Here is a 22,936-nt window from a genome sequence, read left to right as displayed (position 1 = left end):
GAGTTCATCAACTTAAAAAATTTGAGGCAGTGGATTGCCTAAATTTTTTTAAGTTCTGGTAACTTATTGGGTTTTACAGTGTATGTGTGATTCTTACAGCCCTCTTCTGTAGTATATATAATAGTTTTATATTGGTTCCATAAGTATTCCCCCATACTTCAACACAATAACTGAGATAAGGTGAGATGAGTGAACAGGGTATTCTCATTGCCTCATACTCTTAACACAGCCTTTACTTTATTCATAACAAAAATACTCTTGGACATCTTTTTTTTTAACATGTGCTATGTGAGATTTCCATGTTAATTTATCATCCATAATTACACCAAGAAAACGAAATTCATTAACTCTCTCTATATCAACTCCATCTATGGTCAGTATTATATTTTCATCTAGTTTTCGATTGCCAAAAATCATAAATTTAGTATTTTTTCAGATTCAGTGAGCTTATTTACATCAAACCATTTTTTTTGCTTTGTCATTTCATACACAATATATTCAGCTAGTTCCTTTAAATTATTTCCAGAGCAAAAAAATTGGTATCAGCAAACAAGACAAACTGTAATAGTTTTGAAACATCACAAATATCATTAATATATAAAAGAAAGAGTTTAGGCCCCAAAACCGAACCTTGCGGTACCCCACATCAGACCCGGCGCCATGGGCGGGCATTAGGGGGCCTGGCCCGCCCACTGAGTCAGCTGTGCCCACCCTGGTAAAAAAAAGACAAATGTTTTTTTTTTTTTTTTGTCAATCAAAGTCAACTTTGGGCACTGATGTCAACAACAACACTACTGAAGCTAGCACGGCACTCTGTGAGAATTAGTTTTCTACCCTCAAGAACGTCTTTACAGAACATCGCCTTAGTATGCTTCATCAACGCAAGGCCAATTTAATTCAGTTGACATTTGAGAAGGACTTAACAAAAAAGTTCAGGAATGAGTGGAGGGACAGTGTTTTAAGAAGATTTCACTCTGTCCCCAAACGCCGCTTGCCGCTCTACTAATGATGGTGAGTAGCCTGTGGAGGAATTTTGTTTGCTTTTTATGCACTTATTTTTGTCAGTTCCGTTCAGTTTGTCAGTGAATTCAGAAGTGTTGAATAAATGGAGACTTTTCAAAGATATAGAATAGAATAGAAATGTATTATCCTGAGGGAAATTTGACACTGCAAATCACTCAACATTAAACATTTAGACAGAACAAGTCATAAATAAGAATAACAAAACAAATGGCCTAGAATAAAATGAAATAGAATAAAAATAGAATAAAAGATACAGTAAATAAATACAGTAAAAATATACTGAAGTCTACAGTAGGTGTAATATTGCACAGTGCTGTTTAAAAACTAAGAGTCCAGGAAGATGGTAACTGTCACTGTGCTCAGTGATGCAGTGAGGCACAGTGATGCATTGTATAAAGTCTGATGGCTGTCGGAATGAAGGACTTCCTGTGCCGTTCAGTGCTGCTTTTAGGTAGTGTGAGCCTATAACATGCTCCTCCTGACTCTCGAACCATACGCCACTTCCCTGAGTAAACCGCGGTAGTGGACGGAGCGCGCGCATTCTGGATGGTGTTAACCACAGTAGAGTTAAGACGCATCCCCTCCAGATTCACCCTTTCAGCAGCCAAGCCATTAGAGGCTGCTCCAGAACAGGAGGCCTGAGAGAGGGCCCGCGGTGACCACGGAACAGGCCACGGCGGGGCCACCAAGAGCTGAATCAGGGCCGGGAACCATACAGCTGTGCCCCGGTCCAGCACGACCAGGATCAAAGTCCTGCGCTCCTGACGTACCCGCCCCAACAGCTGAGCTATCAGGTGTATGGGGGTGAACGCGTATAGAATCCCGGGCGGCCACGGACCGAATCGGCTGCCGCCCGGTGGAGACAGGGGGAGCGTACTCCTCCCTGTCTGTTGATATACGACGCCGACGTCGTGCTGTCCGTCCTGATCAGAACATGCTCGCCCATCACATGATGGCCGAGCTGTCCGAGGACTAGAAGCACTGCCTTCAATTCCAACACATTGATATGTAGTGCAGACCGGGCAGCATGGTCCTTGCCAGCTGCCCCCTACTGTGTCGGTCCGACACGTCCCCCCCCCCATCCCGTGAGGGAGGTGTCGTGAAGACCTCGACGTGTGACAGCACGATATGGAATTCAAACTTGGAAGGGCGTGGACGTGACCACTCCCTGTGTCTTGTAGGCACACACAGGAGTAGGCGTGGTCACGTGCAAGTGACGTGCATGTGCAATTTTTTCACATGCACAGTAGGTGCAGGAGATACATCTCATAATGGCAGAGCGAGACGCGATTGGCCAGTATGAATATATAACTGTAAGTCACAGTAACTGAACATATTTGAATTGACTTAACTGAGAACCTTAAGTCACAGTAACTGAACATATTTGAGTTGCCTTAACTGAGAATTGTAAGTCTTAGCCAACTGAAAACATTTGAGTTCATCAACTTAAAAAATTTGAGGCAGTGGATTGCCTAAATTTTTTTAAGTTCTGGTAACTTATTGGGTTTTACAGTGTATGTGTGATTCTTACAGCCCTCTTCTGTAGTATATATAATAGTTTTATATTGGTTCCATAAGTATTCCCCCATACTTCAACACAATAACTGAGATAAGGTGAGATGAGTGAACAGGGTATTCTCATTGCCTCATACTCTTAACACAGCCTTTACTTTATTCATAACAAAAATACTCTTGGACATCTTTTTTTTTAACATGTGCTATGTGAGATTTCCATGTTAATTTATCATCCATAATTACACCAAGAAAACGAAATTCATTAACTCTCTCTATATCAACTCCATCTATGGTCAGTACTATATTTTCATCTAGTTTTCGATTGCCAAAAATCATAAATTTAGTATTTTTTCAGATTCAGTGAGCTTATTTACATCAAACCATTTTTTTTGCTTTGTCATTTCATACACAATATATTCAGCTAGTTCCTTTAAATTATTTCCAGAGCAAAAAAATTGGTATCAGCAAACAAGACAAACTGTAATAGTTTTGAAACATCACAAATATCATTAATATATAAAAGAAAGAGTTTAGGCCCCAAAACCGAACCTTGCGGTACCCCACATCAGACCCGGCGCCATGGGCGGGCATTAGGGGGCCTGGCCCGCCCACTGAGTCAGCTGTGCCCACCCTGGTAAAAAAAAGACAAAATGTTTTTTTTTTTTTTTTGTCAATCAAAGTCAACTTTGGGCACTGATGTCAACAACAACACTACTGAAGCTAGCACGGCACTCTGTGAGAATTAGTTTTCTACCCTCAAGAACGTCTTTACAGAACATCGCCTTAGTATGCTTCATCAACACAAGGCCAATTTAATTCAGTTGACATTTGAGAAGGACTTAACAAAAAAGTTCAGGAATGAGTGGAGGGACAGTGTTTTAAGAAGATTTCACTCTGTCCCCAAACGCCGCTTGCCGCTCTACTAATGATGGTGAGTAGCCTGTGGAGGAATTTTGTTTGCTTTTTATGCACTTATTTTTGTCAGTTCCGTTCAGTTTGTCAGTGAATTCAGAAGTGTTGAATAAATGGAGACTTTTCAAAGATATAGAATAGAATAGAAATGTATTATCCTGAGGGAAATTTGACACTGCAAATCACTCAACATTAAACATTTAGACAGAACAAGTCATAAATAAGAATAACAAAACAAATGGCCTAGAATAAAATGAAATAGAATAAAAATAGAATAAAAGATACAGTAAATAAATACAGTAAAAATATACTGAAGTCTACAGTAGGTGTAATATTGCACAGTGCTGTTTAAAAACTAAGAGTCCAGGAAGATGGTAACTGTCACTGTGCTCAGTGATGCAGTGAGGCACAGTGATGCATTGTATAAAGTCTGATGGCTGTCGGAATGAAGTACTTCCTGTGCCGTTCAGTGCTGCTTTTAGGTAGTGTGAGCCTATAACATGCTCCTCCTGTCAGCCAAGTCTGTGTGTAGTGGGTGGGAGGGGTTTTCCCTGATGGCCTGGAGCTTAGCAAGGTTCCTCCTCTCCGCCACCCTCGCTAGAGTCCAGCTCCACCCCAACCATGCTATTTTATCCAGCCTGTTTGTGTCCCTTGCTCTCAGTCCGCTGCCCCAGCAGGTCTGTTATATATATCCGTTCAGTCTGTTTTTGTATAAGTGAATGTTCTTAAGATAGAGAGAAATTAGATTTTTCAATGGCCTCTCTGCTGTTTAGTTCAGCACCGTGGGCAGCGCCAAGCAAGCCACAGCGCCGTTGTCCCAGCTGAAACGTATAAAAGGGAACCTGTGTTGAAAAACCATTGTGCCCCCCCGAGAACATTTTATGCCCCCCACTAATTTGTTTCTGCAGCCTGGTCTGCCCCACATTCAATTTTCATGAGCTCAGATTTGACATCTGCCAACTGCACATATTGTTGCCTATTGTGGAGATAACTACTCAACCATTCAAGAACCATTCCTCTCACACCATATGAACGTAATTTAGAAATTAAAATATTATGATCTAAGGTATCAAATGCCTTTTTTAAATCAATAAACACCCCTATTGTTAATTTCCTTTTATCTGTTGCTGTTGTTATTTCTTCAATAATATTCATTAAGGCAGTCGCTGTTGATCTGTTTTGCCTAAAGCCATACTGGCTTTCGCTCAGCAGTTTGTTCTTTTCCACAAAAACATCTAGCTTATGCGAAAACAGTTTTTCAAGCACTTTCGAGAACTGTGAGAGCAATGACACTGGTCTATAGTTAGTGAAGCTGTGCTTATCTCCTACTTTGTAAAGTGGGATCACTTTTGCTACCTTCATCCTGTCTGGAAAAATACTTAGTGTGAAGTGACTTGGACTTGAGTCCCAATTTTTATGACTTGACAAAGATAACTTGTGACTTGACTTGAAGACATGTAACTCAGAAGAAAACAAGTCACTTATTCTCATTGCCCTGTCTGTTGGTACATATACATTGGACGTATACTTAAGTCCTGTGCTAACCAGCTAGCCCCAGTGTTCACCACCATATTTAATCTATCTCTGGCTGAGTCCGTGGTCCCTGCCTGCTTCAAGGTGTCCACTATAATACCGGTACCAAAGAAATCCTCCCCAACAGGTCTTAATGACTACAGACCGGTGGCACTCACCTCTGTGGTCATGAAATGTTTTGAGAGGTTGGTTAAGGATTGCATTTGTGCCTCCCTCCCCAGCGATATGGACCCTTTGCAATTTGCATACAGGCCAAACAGGTCCACTGACGATTCGGTCTCTCAAGTACTACACAGCACCCTCTCTCACCTAGACTGCCAGAAGGGTGGCTATGTGAGACTGTTGTTCATTGACTATAGCTCAGCGTTCAACACCATAGTCCCCACCAGACTGGTGGACAAGCTGATCGAGCTGGGTCTGAGCTCCACTCTGAGCGCCTGGATACTGGACTTTCAGAGTGAAAGGCCCCAGGCGGTCAGGGTGGGGGGTCAGACCTCCAACACCATCACCCTGAGTATTGGGTACCCCCAGGGCTGTGTTCTGAGCCCCCTGCTGTATTCACTATACACACATGATTGTGTGGCCAAGTTCAGCTCCAACTCCATAGTGAAGTTTGCGGACGACACAGTGGTGGTGGGGCCGATCTCTGACAACGACGAGAAGGCCTACCGGGAGGCATTTGAGAAGGACTTAAAAAAGTTCAGGAATGAGTGGAGGGGCAGTGTTTTAAGAAGATTTCACTCTGTCCCCAAACACTGCTTGCCTCTCTACTTATGATGGTGAGTAGCCTGTGGAGGAATTTTGTTTGCTTTTTTATGCACCTTATTTTTGTCAGTTCAGTTCAGTTTGTCAGTGAATTCAGAAGTGTTGAATAAATGGAGACTTTTCAAAGATATAGAATAGAATAGAATAGAAATGTATTATCCTGAGGGAAATTTGACACTGCAAATCACTCAACATTAAACATTTAGACAGAACAAGTCACGAATAAGAATAACAAAACAAATGGCCTAAAAATAGAATAAAATGAAATAGAATAAAAATATAATACAAGATACAGTAAATAAATACAGTAAAAATATACTGAAGTCTACAGTAGGTGTAATAATGCACAGTGCTGTTTAAAAAGTAAGAGTCCAGGAAGATGGTAATTGTCACTCTGTGCTCAGTGATGCAGTGAGGCACAGTGATGCATTGTATAGTCTGATGGCTGTCGGAATGAAGGACTTCCTGTGCCGTTCAGTGCTGCATTTAGGTAGTGTGAGCCTATAACATGCTCCTCCTGTCAGCCAAGTCTGTGTATAGTGGGTGGGAGGGATTTTCCCTGATGGCCTGGAGCTTAGCAAGGTTCCTCCTCTCCGCCACCCTCGCTAGAGTCCAGCTCCACCCCAACCCAACTGGCCTTCTTGACCATCTTATCCAGCCTGTTTGTGTCCCCTGCTCTCAGTCCGCTGCCCCAGCAGGTCTGTTATATATCCGTTCAGTCTGTTTTTGTATAAGTGAAAGTTCTTAAGATAGAGAGAAATTAGATTTTTCAATTGCCTCTCTGCTGTTTAGTTCAGCACCGTGGGCAGCGCCAAGCAAGCCACAGCGCCGCTGTCCCAGCTGAAACGTATAAAAGGGAACCTGTGTTGAAAAACCATTGTGCCCCCCTGAGGACCAAACTCTGCACCATGGGAGATTGGGCTTTGTGCTCATCCGCTCCCAGTCTGGAATGCTCTCCCTGACCACCTGAGAGCACCACAGCCCGTGGATGCTTTTAAAAAGGTCCTCAAAACACAGCCTTTTGTTGATTTGTATCTAGTTTTAGCTCCACACATTTGATGTTATTTTACTCTTTTACTTGTTTTAGCCCTTATTATGTTATTTTACTCTTTTACTAGTTTTAGCCTTTCACATTTCATGTTCTTTTTACTCTTACTAGTTTTTATGTTCTTAATCATAAAAATGGTACACTAGCGCCTTGAGATTTGTTCCACAAATATTAAGCGCCCGTACAAATCGAATATACTATTATTATTATTACATAATAAGACAAAACACTATACAAAATATAGGAAACAAAATGCTAAAATGAGGTAGAGATGTAGTGAAAATATTGCAAATCATCCACAGAGCTTTTAGAAAAGTGCAGAATAAAAATTATGAATATGGTTTCATGAATATCATTCAAAACATTTTGGCAAGTCCAAAATGTATGTTGTTTACTTTACATGTTGCATGTATCCCCTCCCTACTTCCCATTTGTGGAATGCACCTGATTGGATAAATGACATGCTAGTGCGACATCTAGGGGCTGAATGTTAGCTATAGCACCTTTAAGGACTTGAGACTAATTTTGAGCTTGAACTCGCTAACATTCTGTTAAAGGGCCATTTCACCAAAACTGATGATTTATTTTGCACATAATCACACATCCAAAAACTCTAAACCGTTTTGCACACATTCATTTAGTTGACACTAATTGAGAGTAAATTAGTTTTAATATGGCCACCAGTGATCGGGGACATTGAATTATTGTGTTGTGTAAATTAGAGCTCAATGAAATTAGATGATACAGTAGCAGTCGTTACAAGACAAGGTCTTGCTATTTTTTGTCTAAATAATGTGCAAAACTGTTTAGTTTTTGGATGTGTGTGTGAGATTATGCGCAAACGAAATCATTGTCCCTAAATGATGTATAGTCTACTCTACATACAGTAAAAACAGAATAGTATGTAGTTTTTATGTAGTTTTATATGCTATATATTGGGTATTATGACACTAACGTTACATGAACAGTTGCAATGGTCTATATTATAACATAACATGTCGACAAATAAATGATTACATAAACACTATATATTATAAGTAGAAAGGTGCTTTGCCTTTTCTCACATGCTTTACAAATAACACGTGCCACAAAAAGTACCTTCCCTCAAACACAGTTCAAGACATAGTCATCCAACCAAAACAAATGCGCAGAGATGGAAGACATTAATTTACAAAAGAGTACATTTATTCTATTCATAATTTAAAGGGCAGTACAAATTAATTTATATTTAATTCATTACAAATCGCATATCTATAAATGCTGTGTTGTAAATGTTGCAATAAATAATGTTTATATATATAATCAGCATAAGGCAAATTAACTAAATAAATCTATTATTATAGGTATAGCAATAATTGGGTATTAATTTCAAGCCCTCGCGCCTCGTCCGCCAATCGTTGCGCATTTCCGCGGCTGACCAATAAACCCCCTACGTCACTTCCGGATGTCAATATGCGGCTCGGTGCGGCGGACGGAACCATGGCCACCGGGAGGATGTAAACGAAGCGCTTGAGAGACCTGTCACAACAAAGAAGAGCGCGTACGTTGTCTCTCAAAACCCCCAGCGTACCTTCGGGCAAAAACCACGGGGCTTCATAAACGGGTTGGTTTTTACCCCATAGAGTAAAGTAGCGGAGCGCCTTGTCTCGAAAAGCAGCCATCTTTTTGTGCGAGAATGGACGGCGGGGCGACACCACCACCGACACGGCGGCGGCGGGCCTCCTGCTCCTCCTCCTCGGGCTCTGGCCGGAGCCCCCGCGGTCTCACAGCCAGGACGAGCCTGAACACGGTGCTCCTGCTCTCCGTCGCCGCGCTGCTGCTCCTCGGAGCGCCCGGGTTCACCGAGGCGAAGGAATGCGACAAGCCGTGCCTGAACGACGGGCAGTGCAACGCCGCCACGGGCAGCTGTCTGTGCCTCACAGGCTGGGTCGGGGACCAATGCCAACACTGCGGTGGGCGCTTCAGGTACAGTAAATAATATGAAGACAGACAGACGGACGGGATTAAGCTGCGTGCTGCATTACGTGCTATTGTTTTGTCTTCCAGTGTCCTCTGATTGTTCTACGGTGTGTCAGTCCAAACCACTGCTTGTTCTACATCAGGCATCTCAGTTCAGAGATGCAGAGCAGAGCACCCAAACTGAGGCACATGAACGAACCATGATATACTACGTGAGAGCGAATTCACAAAAAGCAAAGCAAAGCAATCTTCCTCAATCAAAATATAGCAATTATAGTAGTAGTAGAATATAGCAAGTATATTCATTCATTCATAGTAGAAGGAGAACTCGTTGAGTGTGTGTAGGGTCCTTGGTTGTTGGATATAATGTCTCCTCTCCTTCTCCTGTTGCTGATATGACACCCGATTTTCCCTAAGGCGATGAATAAAGGTCTTATCTGATCTGATCTGATATCACCTGTGTGATCTGATATCACCCTTGGTCCGATATATCACCCTTGTACTTGGATGATCTTGCTTGTCAAGTCATCCAGTCAGCAGCACTCAGTAGTCTATAATCAAGCCATGTTTACTGAGGCGACAACTTTCTATAGTCCAGTGTTGCTGTATTGGCCACATGACATAATTGTGTGTTGCTCATTATGAATTGAAAATGGGGGACCCTGATGTAAACAAGACGAAAGTCTTTCTCTGGTCTGCATCCCCTTATTAACAATTGTGTGTATTGAGCCGTACTGTATTGTACCCATTCTGCAATCTGTTAAATAAAGTTTTCATTCATTCATGTGTGTGTGTAGGGACACAATAATGATAGTGAAGAAGAGGAAGACCGTATTGGTGGCTCAAAAAAGCGAGACCCTCAGAGGGTCACGTCGAATCAGAACCTCTCTCTCCCGCAGGGCTATAAAACCTGCCCATGGAGGTTCACTGTCACCGTCATCAGGTTTAACAGCTGCTCTCCGCCCCCAAAATCGGTTTACGTGGGACCACGCGTCCAACAACTCGACGGTTGGATTTTGTGCGGAGGAGGACAAGTTTCTCAGTGTGTGTCCCCCGGTAATGGAGGCGCAACAGAGGTGCTTGTTGCCAGAGACGCCGGCGGGGAGTTTGCGGGTCTCCGAAGACGTCTGTGTTGCGTCTTGTGTGTCAAGACTGTGCGTACAGAGGCTTGTTTATTGTGCTGTGGCTTCAGATGGCACTCGGATAGATAACAGCTGACTCGACTTGTTATTTGAGATTGAGTTTGAGCCAGTGATATGCGTTTGTATGACTGGAGTGGACTCACTGGGGGAACAGCCCCCGGGATGGTTCACATTCACATTAGGATCCCTGCTCACTTTGCTCTGAAACAACCTTTGCAGTTTAATGTGGCTTATATTATGTTTCTTTCTAAAGACATCTATTATTTATATTATAAGGGTATTCTGACATCAGCTGTGCACTGCACACTTAATTTCCCCAATGGGATCAATAAAGGAATATCTTATCTTATCTTACAATTAAGAGATTTTCCACATTGCTGTATCCTTGTGTTTATCGTGGCCATTCACTGGTCACTACATTCAGACGTTTAAGGTTCTCATACAGATGAGGTTCTAGTGGTTCTACAGAGAGACGGCCCAACGCCATTTCAGACTGATGACTACCAGACACATTATCATCAATATCAACCCACCCAAGTAGATCTCAGTAACTCACCCAGTACATTTCAACTCACCCAGATACATTGCAACAGTCTCCCTGATGCATTGTAACTCTCCCTGCATTGTAACTCTCCCAGATACATTGTAACTCTCCCTGCATTGTAACTCTCCCAGATACATTGTAACTCTCTCCCTGATACATTGTAACTCTCCCAGATACATTGTAACTCTCCCAGATACATTGTAACTCTCTCCCTGATACATTGTAACTCTCCCAGATACATTGTAACTCTCCCAGATACATTGTAACTCTCCCTGATGCATTGTAACGCTCCCTGATACATTGTAACTCTCCCAGATACATTGTAACTCTCCCAGATACATTGTAACTCTCCCTGCATTGTAACTCTCCCAGATACATTGTAACTCTCTCCCTGATACATTGTAACTCTCCCAGATACATTGTAACTCTCCCAGATACATTGTAACTCTCTCCCTGATACATTGTAACTCTCCCAGATACATTGTAACTCTCCCAGATACATTGTAACTCTCCCAGATGCATTGTAACGCTCCCTGATACATTGTAACTCTCCCAGATACATTGTAACTCTCCCAGATACATTGTAACTCTCCCTGATACATTGTAACTCTCCCAGATACATTGTAACTCTCCCTGATACATTGTAACTCTCCCAGATACATTGTAACTCTCCCTGATACATTGTAACTCTCCCTGATGCATTGTAACGCTCCCTGATACATTGTAACTCTCCCAGATACATTGTAACTCTCCCAGATACATTGTAACTCTCCCTGATACATTGTAACTCTCCCAGATACATTGTAACTCTCCCTGATACATTGTAACTCTCCCAGATACATTGTAACTCTCCCTGATACATTGTAACTCTCCCAGATACATTGTAACTCTCCCTGATACGTGGAATGGTTCACAAAATCGACGGTTCGGTTCGTATCACTGTTTTGGGTTAACTGCTTTCGGTTCGGTTCGATATACGTTTTTTTTTTTTTTTTTGATCCACTTTTTCTCCCATTTTTTCTGTATTTTTCTCCCATCCCAATTTCGTATCATCCAATTCAACCCTCCCCTGTCACGAACGCTGTTTCTTGCCTCCCACAAGCCGGCTGCAATGTGGACTAAGTCATACATAGCACAAGTCCCCTCCGGTACTTGAGGTAACAGCAGTCGCATCTTTTCACCTGCGCAGCTCGATCTCTCAGTATCGAGGAGTAACGCGTGGGAGGCTCACGCTGCCCCCGACACTTCCTGATTCTACTGCGCAGGCGCACCAACCGACTTGTAGGAGTCGCTTGTTCACAACGTTCGATCCCCACCCTTCAGTTTTCCCTCCCCGTAATACGGCCAATGTGTATTACTGCGGACGACCAGCCAAACTGAAAAACAATGTGGAGAGCTGGATTCGAACACGCGAATCCTAGCGTCTCCACACTGGTGGCGAGTGACTTGTCCACTACACCACCTAGCCGCCCCTGATATACGTTTTTTTTAATAATAAAAAAAAATGTAACACTCCAAAAAAAAAGGTTTACAGTGGTTTGTCTTAAATAATGTTTGGCACACAAAGACCGAACTGACTGAAAAATATAGGGTACCTGCTCCTCTACCTGCTCCTCTACCTGCTCCTCCTCTACCTGCTCCTCTACCTGCTCCTCCTCTACCTGCTCCTCCTCTACCTGCTCCTCTACCTGCTCCTCCTCTACCTGCTCCTCCTCTACCTCCTCCTCTACCTGCTCCTCTACCTGCTCCTCCTCTACCTGCTCCTCCTCTACCTGCTCCTCTACCTGCTCCTCTACCTGCTCCTCTACCTGCTCCTCTACCTGCTCCTCCTCTACCTGCTCCTCTACCTGCTCCTCTACCTGCTCCTCCTCTACCTGCTCCTCTACCTGCTCCTCTACCTGATCCTCTACCTGCTCCTCTACCTGCTCCTCTACCTGCTCCTCCTCTACCTGCTCCTCTACCTGCTCCTCCTCTACCTGCTCCTCTACCTGCTCCTCTACCTCCTCCTCTACCTGCTCCTCTACCTGCTCCTCTACCTGCTCCTCCTCTACCTGCTCCTCCTCTACCTGCTCCTCCTCTACCTGCTCCTCTACCTCCTCCTCTACCTGCTCCTCTACCTGCTCCTCTACCTGCTCCTCTACCTCCTCCTCTACCTGCTCCTCTACCTGCTCCTCCTCTACCTGCTCCTCCTCTACCTGCTCCTCTACCTCCTCCTCTACCTGTTCCTCTACCTGCTCCTCTACCTCCTCCTCTACCTGCTCCTCCTCTACCTGCTCCTCTACCTGCTCCTCCTCTACCTGTTCCTCTACCTGCTCCTCTACCTCCTCCTCTACCTGCTCCTCCTCTACCTGCTCCTCTACCTGCTCCTCCTCTACCTGCTCCTCTACCTGCTCCTCTACCTGCTCCTCCTCTACCTGCTCCTCTACCTGCTCCTCTACCTGCTCCTCTACCTGCTCCTCTACCTGCTCCTCCTCTACCTCCCCCTCTACCTGCTCCTCCTCTACCTGCTCCTCTACCTGCTCCTCTACCTGCTCCTCTACCTCCTCCTCTACCTCCTCCTCTACCTGCTCCTCCTCTACCTGCTCCTCTACCTGTTCCTCTACCTGCTCCTCTACCTCCTCCTCTACCTGCTCCTCCTCTACCTGCTCCTCTACCTGCTCCTCCTCTACCTGCTCCTCTACCTGCTCCTCTACCTGCTCCTCTACCTCCTCCTCTACCTGCTCCTCCTCTACCTGCTCCTCTACCTGCTCCTCTACCTGCTCCTCTACCTGCTCCTCCTCTACCTGCTCCTCTACCTGCTCCTCTACCTCCTCCTCTACCTGCTCCTCTACCTGCCCCTCTACCTGCTCCTCTACCTGCTCCTCTACCTGCTCCTCCTCTACCTGCTCCTCTACCTGCTCCTCTACCTGCTCCTCCTCTACCTGCTCCTCTACCTGCTCCTCTACCTGCGCCTCTACCTGATCCTCTACCTGCTCCTCCTCTACCTGCTCCTCCTCTACCTGCTCCTCTACCTGCTCCTCCTCTACCTGCTCCTCTACCTGCGCCTCTACCTGATCCTCTACCTGCTCCTCCTCTACCTGCTCCTCTACCTGCTCCTCTACCTGCTCCTCTACCTGCTCCTCTACCTGCTCCTCCTCTACCTGCTCCTCTACCTGCTCCTCCTCTACCTGCTCCTCTACCTGCTCCTCCTCTACCTGCTCCTCCTCTACCTGCTCCTCTACCTGCTCCTCCTCTACCTGCTCCTCCTCTACCTCCTCCTCTACCTGCTCCTCTACCTGCTCCTCCTCTACCTGCTCCTCCTCTACCTGCTCCTCTACCTGCTCCTCTACCTGCTCCTCTACCTGCTCCTCTACCTGCTCCTCTACCTGCTCCTCCTCTACCTGCTCCTCTACCTGCTCCTCTACCTGCTCCTCCTCTACCTGCTCCTCTACCTGCTCCTCTACCTGATCCTCTACCTGCTCCTCTACCTGCTCCTCTACCTGCTCCTCCTCTACCTGCTCCTCTACCTGCTCCTCCTCTACCTGCTCCTCTACCTGCTCCTCTACCTCCTCCTCTACCTGCTCCTCTACCTGCTCCTCTACCTGCTCCTCCTCTACCTGCTCCTCCTCTACCTGCTCCTCCTCTACCTGCTCCTCTACCTCCTCCTCTACCTGCTCCTCTACCTGCTCCTCTACCTGCTCCTCTACCTCCTCCTCTACCTGCTCCTCTACCTGCTCCTCCTCTACCTGCTCCTCCTCTACCTGCTCCTCTACCTCCTCCTCTACCTGTTCCTCTACCTGCTCCTCTACCTCCTCCTCTACCTGCTCCTCCTCTACCTGCTCCTCTACCTGCTCCTCCTCTACCTGTTCCTCTACCTGCTCCTCTACCTCCTCCTCTACCTGCTCCTCCTCTACCTGCTCCTCTACCTGCTCCTCCTCTACCTGCTCCTCTACCTGCTCCTCTACCTGCTCCTCCTCTACCTGCTCCTCTACCTGCTCCTCTACCTGCTCCTCTACCTGCTCCTCTACCTGCTCCTCCTCTACCTCCCCCTCTACCTGCTCCTCCTCTACCTGCTCCTCTACCTGCTCCTCTACCTGCTCCTCTACCTCCTCCTCTACCTCCTCCTCTACCTGCTCCTCCTCTACCTGCTCCTCTACCTGTTCCTCTACCTGCTCCTCTACCTCCTCCTCTACCTGCTCCTCCTCTACCTGCTCCTCTACCTGCTCCTCCTCTACCTGCTCCTCTACCTGCTCCTCTACCTGCTCCTCTACCTCCTCCTCTACCTGCTCCTCCTCTACCTGCTCCTCTACCTGCTCCTCTACCTGCTCCTCTACCTGCTCCTCCTCTACCTGCTCCTCTACCTGCTCCTCTACCTGCTCCTCCTCTACCTGCTCCTCTACCTGCTCCTCTACCTGCTCCTCTACCTGCTCCTCTACCTGCTCCTCTACCTGCTCCTCCTCTACCTGCTCCTCCTCTACCTCCTCCTCCTCTACCTGCTCCTCTACCTGCTCCTCTACCTGCTCCTCCTCTACCTGCTCCTCTACCTGCTCCTCTACCTGCTCCTCTACCTGCTCCTCCTCTACCTGCTCCTCTACCTGCTCCTCTACCTGCTCCTCTACCTGCTCCTCTACCTGCTCCTCCTATACCTGCTCCTCTACCTGCTCCTCTACCTGCTCCTCTACCTGCTCCTCTACCTGCTCCTCTACCTGCTCCTCCTCTACCTGCTCCTCCTCTACCTCCTCCTCCTCTACCTGCTCCTCTACCTCCTCCTCTACCTGCTCCTCTACCTGCTCCTCTACCTGCTCCTCTACCTCCTCCTCTACCTGCTCCTCTACCTGCCCCTCTACCTGCTCCTCTACCTGCTCCTCTACCTGCTCCTCCTCTACCTGCTCCTCTACCTGCTCCTCTACCTGCTCCTCCTCTACCTGCTCCTCTACCTGCTCCTCTACCTGCGCCTCTACCTGATCCTCTACCTGCTCCTCCTCTACCTGCTCCTCCTCTACCTGCTCCTCTACCTGCTCCTCCTCTACCTGCTCCTCTACCTGCTCCTCTACCTGCGCCTCTACCTGATCCTCTACCTGCTCCTCCTCTACCTGCTCCTCTACCTGCTCCTCTACCTGCTCCTCTACCTGCTCCTCTACCTGCTCCTCCTCTACCTGCTACTCTACCTGCTCCTCTACCTGCTCCTCTACCTGCTCCTCTACCTGCTCCTCTACCTGATCCTCTACCTGCTCCTCCTCTACCTGCTCCTCTACCTGCGCCTCTACCTGATCCTCTACCTGCTCCTCCTCTACCTGCTCCTCTACCTGCTCCTCTACCTGCTCCTCTACCTGCTCCTCTACCTGCTCCTCCTCTACCTGCCCCTCTACCTGCTCCTCTACCTGCTCCTCTACCTGCTCCTCTACCTGCTCCTCTACCTGCTCCTCCTCTACCTGCTCCTCTACCTGCTCCTCCTCTACCTGCTCCTCTACCTGCTCCTCTACCTGCTCCTCTACCTGATCCTCTACCTGCTCCTCTACCTGCTCCTCTACCTGATCCTCTACCTGATCCTCTACCTGCTCCTCTACCTGCTCCTCTACCTGCTCCTCTACCTGCTCCTCCTCTACCTGCTCCTCTACCTGCTCCTCTACCTGCTCCTCCTCTACCTGCTCCTCTACCTGATCCTCTACCTGATCCTCTACCTGCTCCTCTACCTGCTCCTCAGTCCTTTGAGGCTTCAGGGACTCACGACTTGAGGAACCCTGCTCACCTGTGTGAACAGCTGACCGGGCCGTCCTTGGCCTAAGGCATTCTACACAGACTACATAGAATGCAAATGGCATTTGTCTGTATTTACTGATCTCTGAAATTGTCTTTCACACATGATTGTCCTTCTCCAAATTGAATGCAGTCATGCAGAGAGAGGTTTTATAAGATCACAGATGTCTTTGTGAATATTATTGAGATGCTAGAGATGTGCTCATCATTTTCAAGGAAATAACTCATTCAGGATGGAAAAACTACGAAACTATGAAAAAACAATACTTTATATAGACTAACGAAGTCACAGTAGACTGAGAGCCTAATAATTAGTGCTAGAGCGAGAGGATATGTAGGCTCCGATATGATTTATGGTGGTAAGGCTATATTTTCTTTAAGACGGTATGAAAATTTCACATTTCCTGGTCAATATCCCCCTCATTTTATAATGAAAGTTTATGAAACAATCTAAAGATTGAACTAAAAACACATTTTTAACTCAAACAAATAAGAAAACGATGGCTGTGTTTTGAAAGAACACTGGCAAAGATGTCATTTAATTGTGATCGTCTTTCAGAGAGAAATGGGAATGTTCTCATGGAACAAAAACAGATGGAACTCGGCCTATAACCTATTATCTACCTCTGGTTTTCACACGCCATGCAGGGTTACGCATTTATTCAGCTATTATTGTGAATGATTATATCAGGGCTTTATCAGTGGCAGATAACACTAGGCTATATAACGGCTGATGTCAGCCCATAGGCTATATTGCCTGATTGATACTGTATATCTGTGTCTGGCTCTAGTAACGGCTCCTTATCTGCTAAGAGGGAGCAGCCATATCTCAGAGACATAATCTCTGCATTCTTTTCTCCGCATTTAGATTACGACTTCCATCCTATCTTGTTATTTGAGACATCTGAGACCGCCTCTCTTGTGCTTCCCACCAATTAGGCCAGACCTTACCTTAAAGCGCGTCCATCCATTTTATTTTTAATATTACCAAATCTCCATAGAGTTTCCCCGCCATTCATTAGGCTTTTACCTCCATAGTGTTTCATCCATTAGGTTTTTTATCTCTATAGTTTCCCACCATTCATTAGACTTAGGATAGACAAAGACAATCCTTGATTTATGATTCATACAGTGAGGCCACATGGGAAACTTGATGATATCTCCGTCCTTCCTCTTTTGATAGTTGGCAAGCTGATCCTTTATTCGTCACATAATCCATGGTACAATGCGCAGTAAATGGTAAATGGCTGCATTTATATAGCGTTTTTATCCAAAGTGCTTTACAATTTGTTCCTCACATTTTACCCATTCACTCACACAATCACACACCGACGGCAGAGGCAACCATGCAAGGTGCCAACCTGCTCATCAGGAACAATTGGTGGTTAAGTGTAGGGCTGGGCGATCTAACGATAACGATAAATATCGCGATATATTTTAATAATCGATATCGAATATTGATTTTTTTTTTTTTTTATATATATATTTCTTTTTTATATATATATATATTTTTTTGTGACCTGCAACAGGGCAGTTTTAAAACCAGAGACAGTGGACAGACTTGTCTTTCTTGCCTGCAACTTAAAGTAATGGCTTTGCTTGTCCAAATGACAATACTGACCAAATTGAGATTTATTTTTCTCTTGTCCATTTATTTTGTTTGCTTTCTAATTTAAAATACAGTTTGAAACCGTCTGTACACAGTAGGCTATGTGTGCTAGCAGAGCTAGACTCCAGTCACGAGTCACGGTGCACATGTGCGGTGGTTTGTCCACCAACAAAGCGCCAAAAGATCGAAAATAAACTAGCAGAGCCAGAACTGTTCAACTCCCCTGGAGCCACAGCCAGCAGAGAAGCCGGTTTACTTTAGCTTTTAAACCAGCTGCAGCCTGAGGGGATGTAACACTAAAGATGGTGGCAATGACAAAGAATTGCTGCAAAATAAACATACACCTGTTGTTAAAAAAAATATATATATGTTTTTTTTAATACTTATAACAATTAGATAATTATCGATATCGAGAAATATGATAACATTATCATATCGTTATCGCGATATGATTTTTTTCCATATCGCCCAGCCCTAGTTAAGTGTCTTGCTCAAATTGAACCAGGAACCCTCTGGAGTACCAGATGACTCCTCTACCTCCCGAGCCACTGTCGCCCCCACTGGCACAGTGAAATGCTTGTTGCTGACTCCATAATTGAGCTACTATACAATAAATAAAGAGAGTAGAAATGTAAACAAAACAAAAATGAAGCTAGTATAAACTGGGCTATATATATAACCAATGATGGGTTGGCGGCACGGTGGTGTAGTGGTTAAACACTGTCGCCTCACAGCAAGAAGGTCCAGGGTTCGATTCCCGCTTGGGGACCAGGTTTCCATGATGCCAGTTACCCAGGTGGTGTATCTCCCAGGCCTTTCTGTGTGGAGTTTGCATGTTCTCCCCGTGCTCGCAAGGGTTTCCCACCCGATAAGATAAACCCAATGGAAAAACATGCACAACAACAAGATCGCTAACGCTGTGGCGTCCTTGACGAAGACGGACAGGAGCACTTGGATTGGTCCCCTGGCGCGGCTCACGTTGCGCCTGTCTGCTCCCGGCTGCCCTTGGGGGGGGAAGGACGACGGGATGGGTTAATCGCAGAGACGAATCGCATACAGGCATCGCATGCATGCCGATTAATGACCTCTGAGCAGGTCCTAAATTATTATTATTATTAATGATGGGTTGTACTGTGCAGGTGGGAACCAGACAGTATGTGCCAAGGATTGCATACAGTATGTGTATTTGTATGTATTCAGAGAATTCACAGTATATAGAATATAAGAATATGTATATAATGCTATATGGATATGTATATTCACAACAAATGGGTGGTGGGCGGGTGGTGGGTGATCCTATTGGGAACAGCAAACAGAAGCTCTAGTCCTATCCCTGTTCAGGATCCTGGATGGCCTGGGGCTAGAAGCTCTAGTCCTATCCCTGTTCAGGATCCTGGATGGCCTGGGGCTAGAAGCTCTAGTCCTATCCCTGTTCAGGATCCTGGATGGCCTGGGGGCTAGAAGCTCTAGTCCTATCCCTGTTCAGGATCCTGGATGGCCTGGGGGCTAGAAGCTCTAGTCCTCCTATCCCTGTTCAGGATCCTGGATGGCCTGGGGGCTAGAAGCTCTAGTCCTATCCCTGTTCAGGATCCTGGATGGCCTGGGGGCTAGAAGCTCTAGTCCTATCCCTGTTCAGGATCCTGGATGGCCTGGGGGCTAGAAGCTCTAGTCCTATCCCTGTTCAGGATCCTGGATGGCCTGGGGGCTAGAAGCTCTAGTCCTATCCCTGTTCAGGATCCTGGATGGCCTGGGGCTAGAAGCTCCTCCTGGGCCTCTCTGGCCCTAATGGCTGCGGCACCTTCTCCTTCATGACTCTCTTTGTCTTCGGCTGCACCGCCTGGTGTGGATGTCCTGGGGGTGAGGAAGTGCATCCCCTGTGATGCGTTCTGCTAACCGCACCACTCTCTGCGGGGCCTCGCGGTCCTGCATGGTGCTGTTTCCGTGCCAGGTGATGACGTTCTTCCCTGTCAGGACGCTCTCAGGACAGTCTCTGCTGTGACTCCTCACCGAAGCGTCCACGACAGGTCCTCTGTAATATGGACGCCATGGTATTTAAAGCCGTCCACCAGCGAGTCAGACTAGGGATGCACCGATCCGATATTGGTATCGGTAGCGGCCGCCGATATCAGTAAAATAGCTGGATCGGGTATCGGTTAAAAAAAAAGATATATCGGATTTTTTAAAATTTTAATACATTTTTTTTTTATAATAAATAAAATAAGAAATAACCATTCAGTACATTTATAGCTATGTGTTAATTTGTTACATTTAGTTTCACTAAGTTAGGAAAGTAATGTTTTAAGTCAAGCCTGATGTTGCCTTGCACAAAAGAATGATCTTCCACACAGTGACAGTGAGGCATAGAGTTTATTAATTGAATGAATGAAGTTTATTTTCTGTCTTTGTTTACAACAAATCAAAAACACACTTGTGATCCTTTACAATTCTAAAAAAAATAATAAGTGGATTAATTTTTATATATTTCTTTTGTTTACTTTTTTGGAAAATAAATTTGGACAATGGGTATCGGATCGGTATTGGCCGATACCCAGACCCAGGTATCGGTATCGGGACTGAAAAAGGCGGATCGGTGCATCCCGAAGTCAGACCCTCCACCTCCTCCAGGTATGCCTTCTCATTGCTGTTGCCGATCACGTCTAACACAGCTGTGTCATCGGCGAACCTGGCGACGGCATCCGAGCCGAAAGTGGCTACGCAGTCGCGCGTGTACACAGGGGAGCGCGGCGGGGGGGTCTCGGAACACTGCCCCGGCCGCGCCCCCCCCCCCCCCCTGCGTTGAGGGTGAGGGTCGACGAGGTGTGGCGTCCCGCCCTCGCCACCTGGGCTCTGCCCGGCAGGAAGCCCAGTGCCCGTCTGCACGGGGAGGTGTTAAGTCCCGGGTCTCTGGGTTTAATGAGGGGCTTGGAGGGGATTATGGTATCGAAAGCTGAACTATGCCTCTTGGCTCATTTGCTAGTTAGCAAGCGTATCTTGTTTCCCAGCTCTTGATGAGCTGGCACGTCTCTAGAAGTCCACGCTATGATCCAGCCGAGGAAATATACCGGTAGAAACGAAACACCAGGAAACAACATTTGTGCAAAGGTATAAATGTACCTCCTATATCGTTTCTATCATTTGGTTACACAGAGATCTGAAGGTTGTACAAAAAAAAAGAAAGAACCTGTATACGGTATGTGTTGTACTATGATTGATATATAAGGTAATTATTGCCCTGTTGAGTCCCATGGCATGAAACCGGGCCTTCCCATAGAGCTCTTGTAGTCCTGAAAGGTTGCCTAGATGGTATTACATGAAGAACATATCTCTTTTGAATTTCAAACCTTTATTTAAACTCGAAAGACGACTGAGTTTTCCCTCCATGTAGTCACGTCGAGTCTACATACAGAAATAAGCTAAAAATAAAATAAAAGCATATGAAATTGCACAGCATATATATAAAATCATGAGGCAAAAAGCAAGGATAATGAAGCGGTTAAATCACATTCAACTTGATTTACGAAGGTTGGAGATCATCATTGTATAACAGTCCAACATGTGACTATAGGGCCACTAGGCTATATATCATGATAGGAAAAGTTGTTTTCCGGCGTAGCCTTAGTGAGCCCAGTGCTACCTGTATTTTGTTTTTCTCCTTTTATTTATTCCACACACACACTATCTCCTCCTCCTGCCTCAGCTCAGTGACTGCAGCTCTGCCAGCAGGTCTGTCCAGAGGGAGGGCGGCTCTGCACCGTCACGCAGTGTCACAGACTGTGGTCCTGGAGGGGAAGTCGGAACTATACGTGTACGCAGGGGCGGACCTAGCCCATTTGGCGCCCTAGGCGAGATTCACCACTGCGCCACCCCCCCCCCCCCCCAAAAGATTTGTTCTTCTTTTTTTGTAATTTTTTTTTAATTGCTTTTTTCTTCATAGTTCTCTAACGTTAGTCTTTCTTTCCTCAACGTTCAATTCTATAAACACTTGACCCATCAATGCACTGTGTCTGACTGTGAACACCTAAAGCTGAGGCTCAGACCGACCGACCGTTTTAGATTTTTGGCTCATTTTCCCTTATGTTAGAATTTTTTTAATGTAAAAATAATGGTTGCAGATATAGAAGGGGGCGCCAAAACTGCATTTTTTTTTTTTTTTTTAGATTAAAAAAATAAAAATTCTTTTTTTTTCTTTTTTTTTGGTGCCCCCCTCTGGGTGGCGCTCTAGGCGACCGCCTATATCGCCTGTAGGAAGGTCCGCCCCTGCGTGTACGGTCGGTGACGGTCCCTTTTGAACCTCACAAGGGCAGCAAATGACCCCCCCCCCCCCCTATCCGAGGAGGTAGAACGGACGCTGAAAAGCGACATGACTTCTGATGGTTCCGGAGTGGCAGATGGTCGCACAATCTTTGGATCAAAAGAGCCGTTTAGTCGTGGTGGTGACCAAAGCACTCTGGAATCGAGTTTTTTAAAGAGCCCTTTTTATTCTATCGGCGTATCTACTGAAAGACGGCACTCGATGTGTTCTTATCTCTTATGTGCCATCGGGGAACTGGTGGGCTGGTGGTTGTCTGTCTGCCTGGCCGAGGAGTCCTCGTTCTGCCCTGCCCTTCACCCTGACTGACGCTCAATAACAACACATCCGGGGCGAGCTGCATTAACTCACACTGGTCAGTGGTCACAGGCTTTCACTGCAGCTCTCTCTCTCTCTTGTGCTGTTACTTACTACATGATCAATATGGCACCACCAGAGCTCCTAGTTACCCCACCCCCTGATGACTGGACGCTAAGTGTCATTAATCTTATGCAAGGCAAGAAATTCACTTCGTTTTCACTTTATATATATATTTATTTATTATAAAAAAATATATATATATTATTTATTTATATTTATATATGTATTGCCCATACTGTATAAACTCTCAACTGTTGCCTTTACTCAGTTTATACCTATTGTCTTTACTGCCTAATTGCCTTACACTATAATCATAACTACCTACCTACCTCATATCATACAGTGTATATACTGTATATTTATCTATCTGCATATATTCCATTTTATATTCCTGCATATTCCTCTTTATATTTATATCTATATACGTTAGGGATGGGCATCGATCTTCGAATGGTCGTTCAATTATAAAAAAAAAAATCGA

General features: G+C 45.7%; 1 protein-coding gene across 1 annotated transcript in view; it reads left to right on the top strand.

The window, feature by feature from the left end:
* Positions 1–8,392: 8,392 nt before the first annotated feature.
* atrn (attractin) overlaps positions 8,393–22,936 on the top strand; it is a gene marked incomplete at its 3' end in the record, with an annotated part of 181,716 nt that continues 167,172 nt past the window's right edge. Inside the window, exon 1 of the mRNA XM_084309803.1 lies at positions 8,393–8,761. Coding sequence (XP_084165929.1) covers positions 8,472–8,761 — 290 coding nt within the window. The 5' untranslated portion in view covers positions 8,393–8,471. The remainder of the gene's footprint in view (positions 8,762–22,936) is intronic.

Source organism: Notolepis coatsorum (assembly GCF_963971535.1).
Source record: "Notolepis coatsorum genome assembly, chromosome: 3".
Taxonomy (NCBI): Eukaryota; Metazoa; Chordata; class Actinopteri; order Aulopiformes; family Paralepididae; genus Notolepis; species Notolepis coatsorum.
Note: the sequence above shows the minus strand (reverse complement) of the source record. Positions and strands in the feature narration are given on the sequence as shown.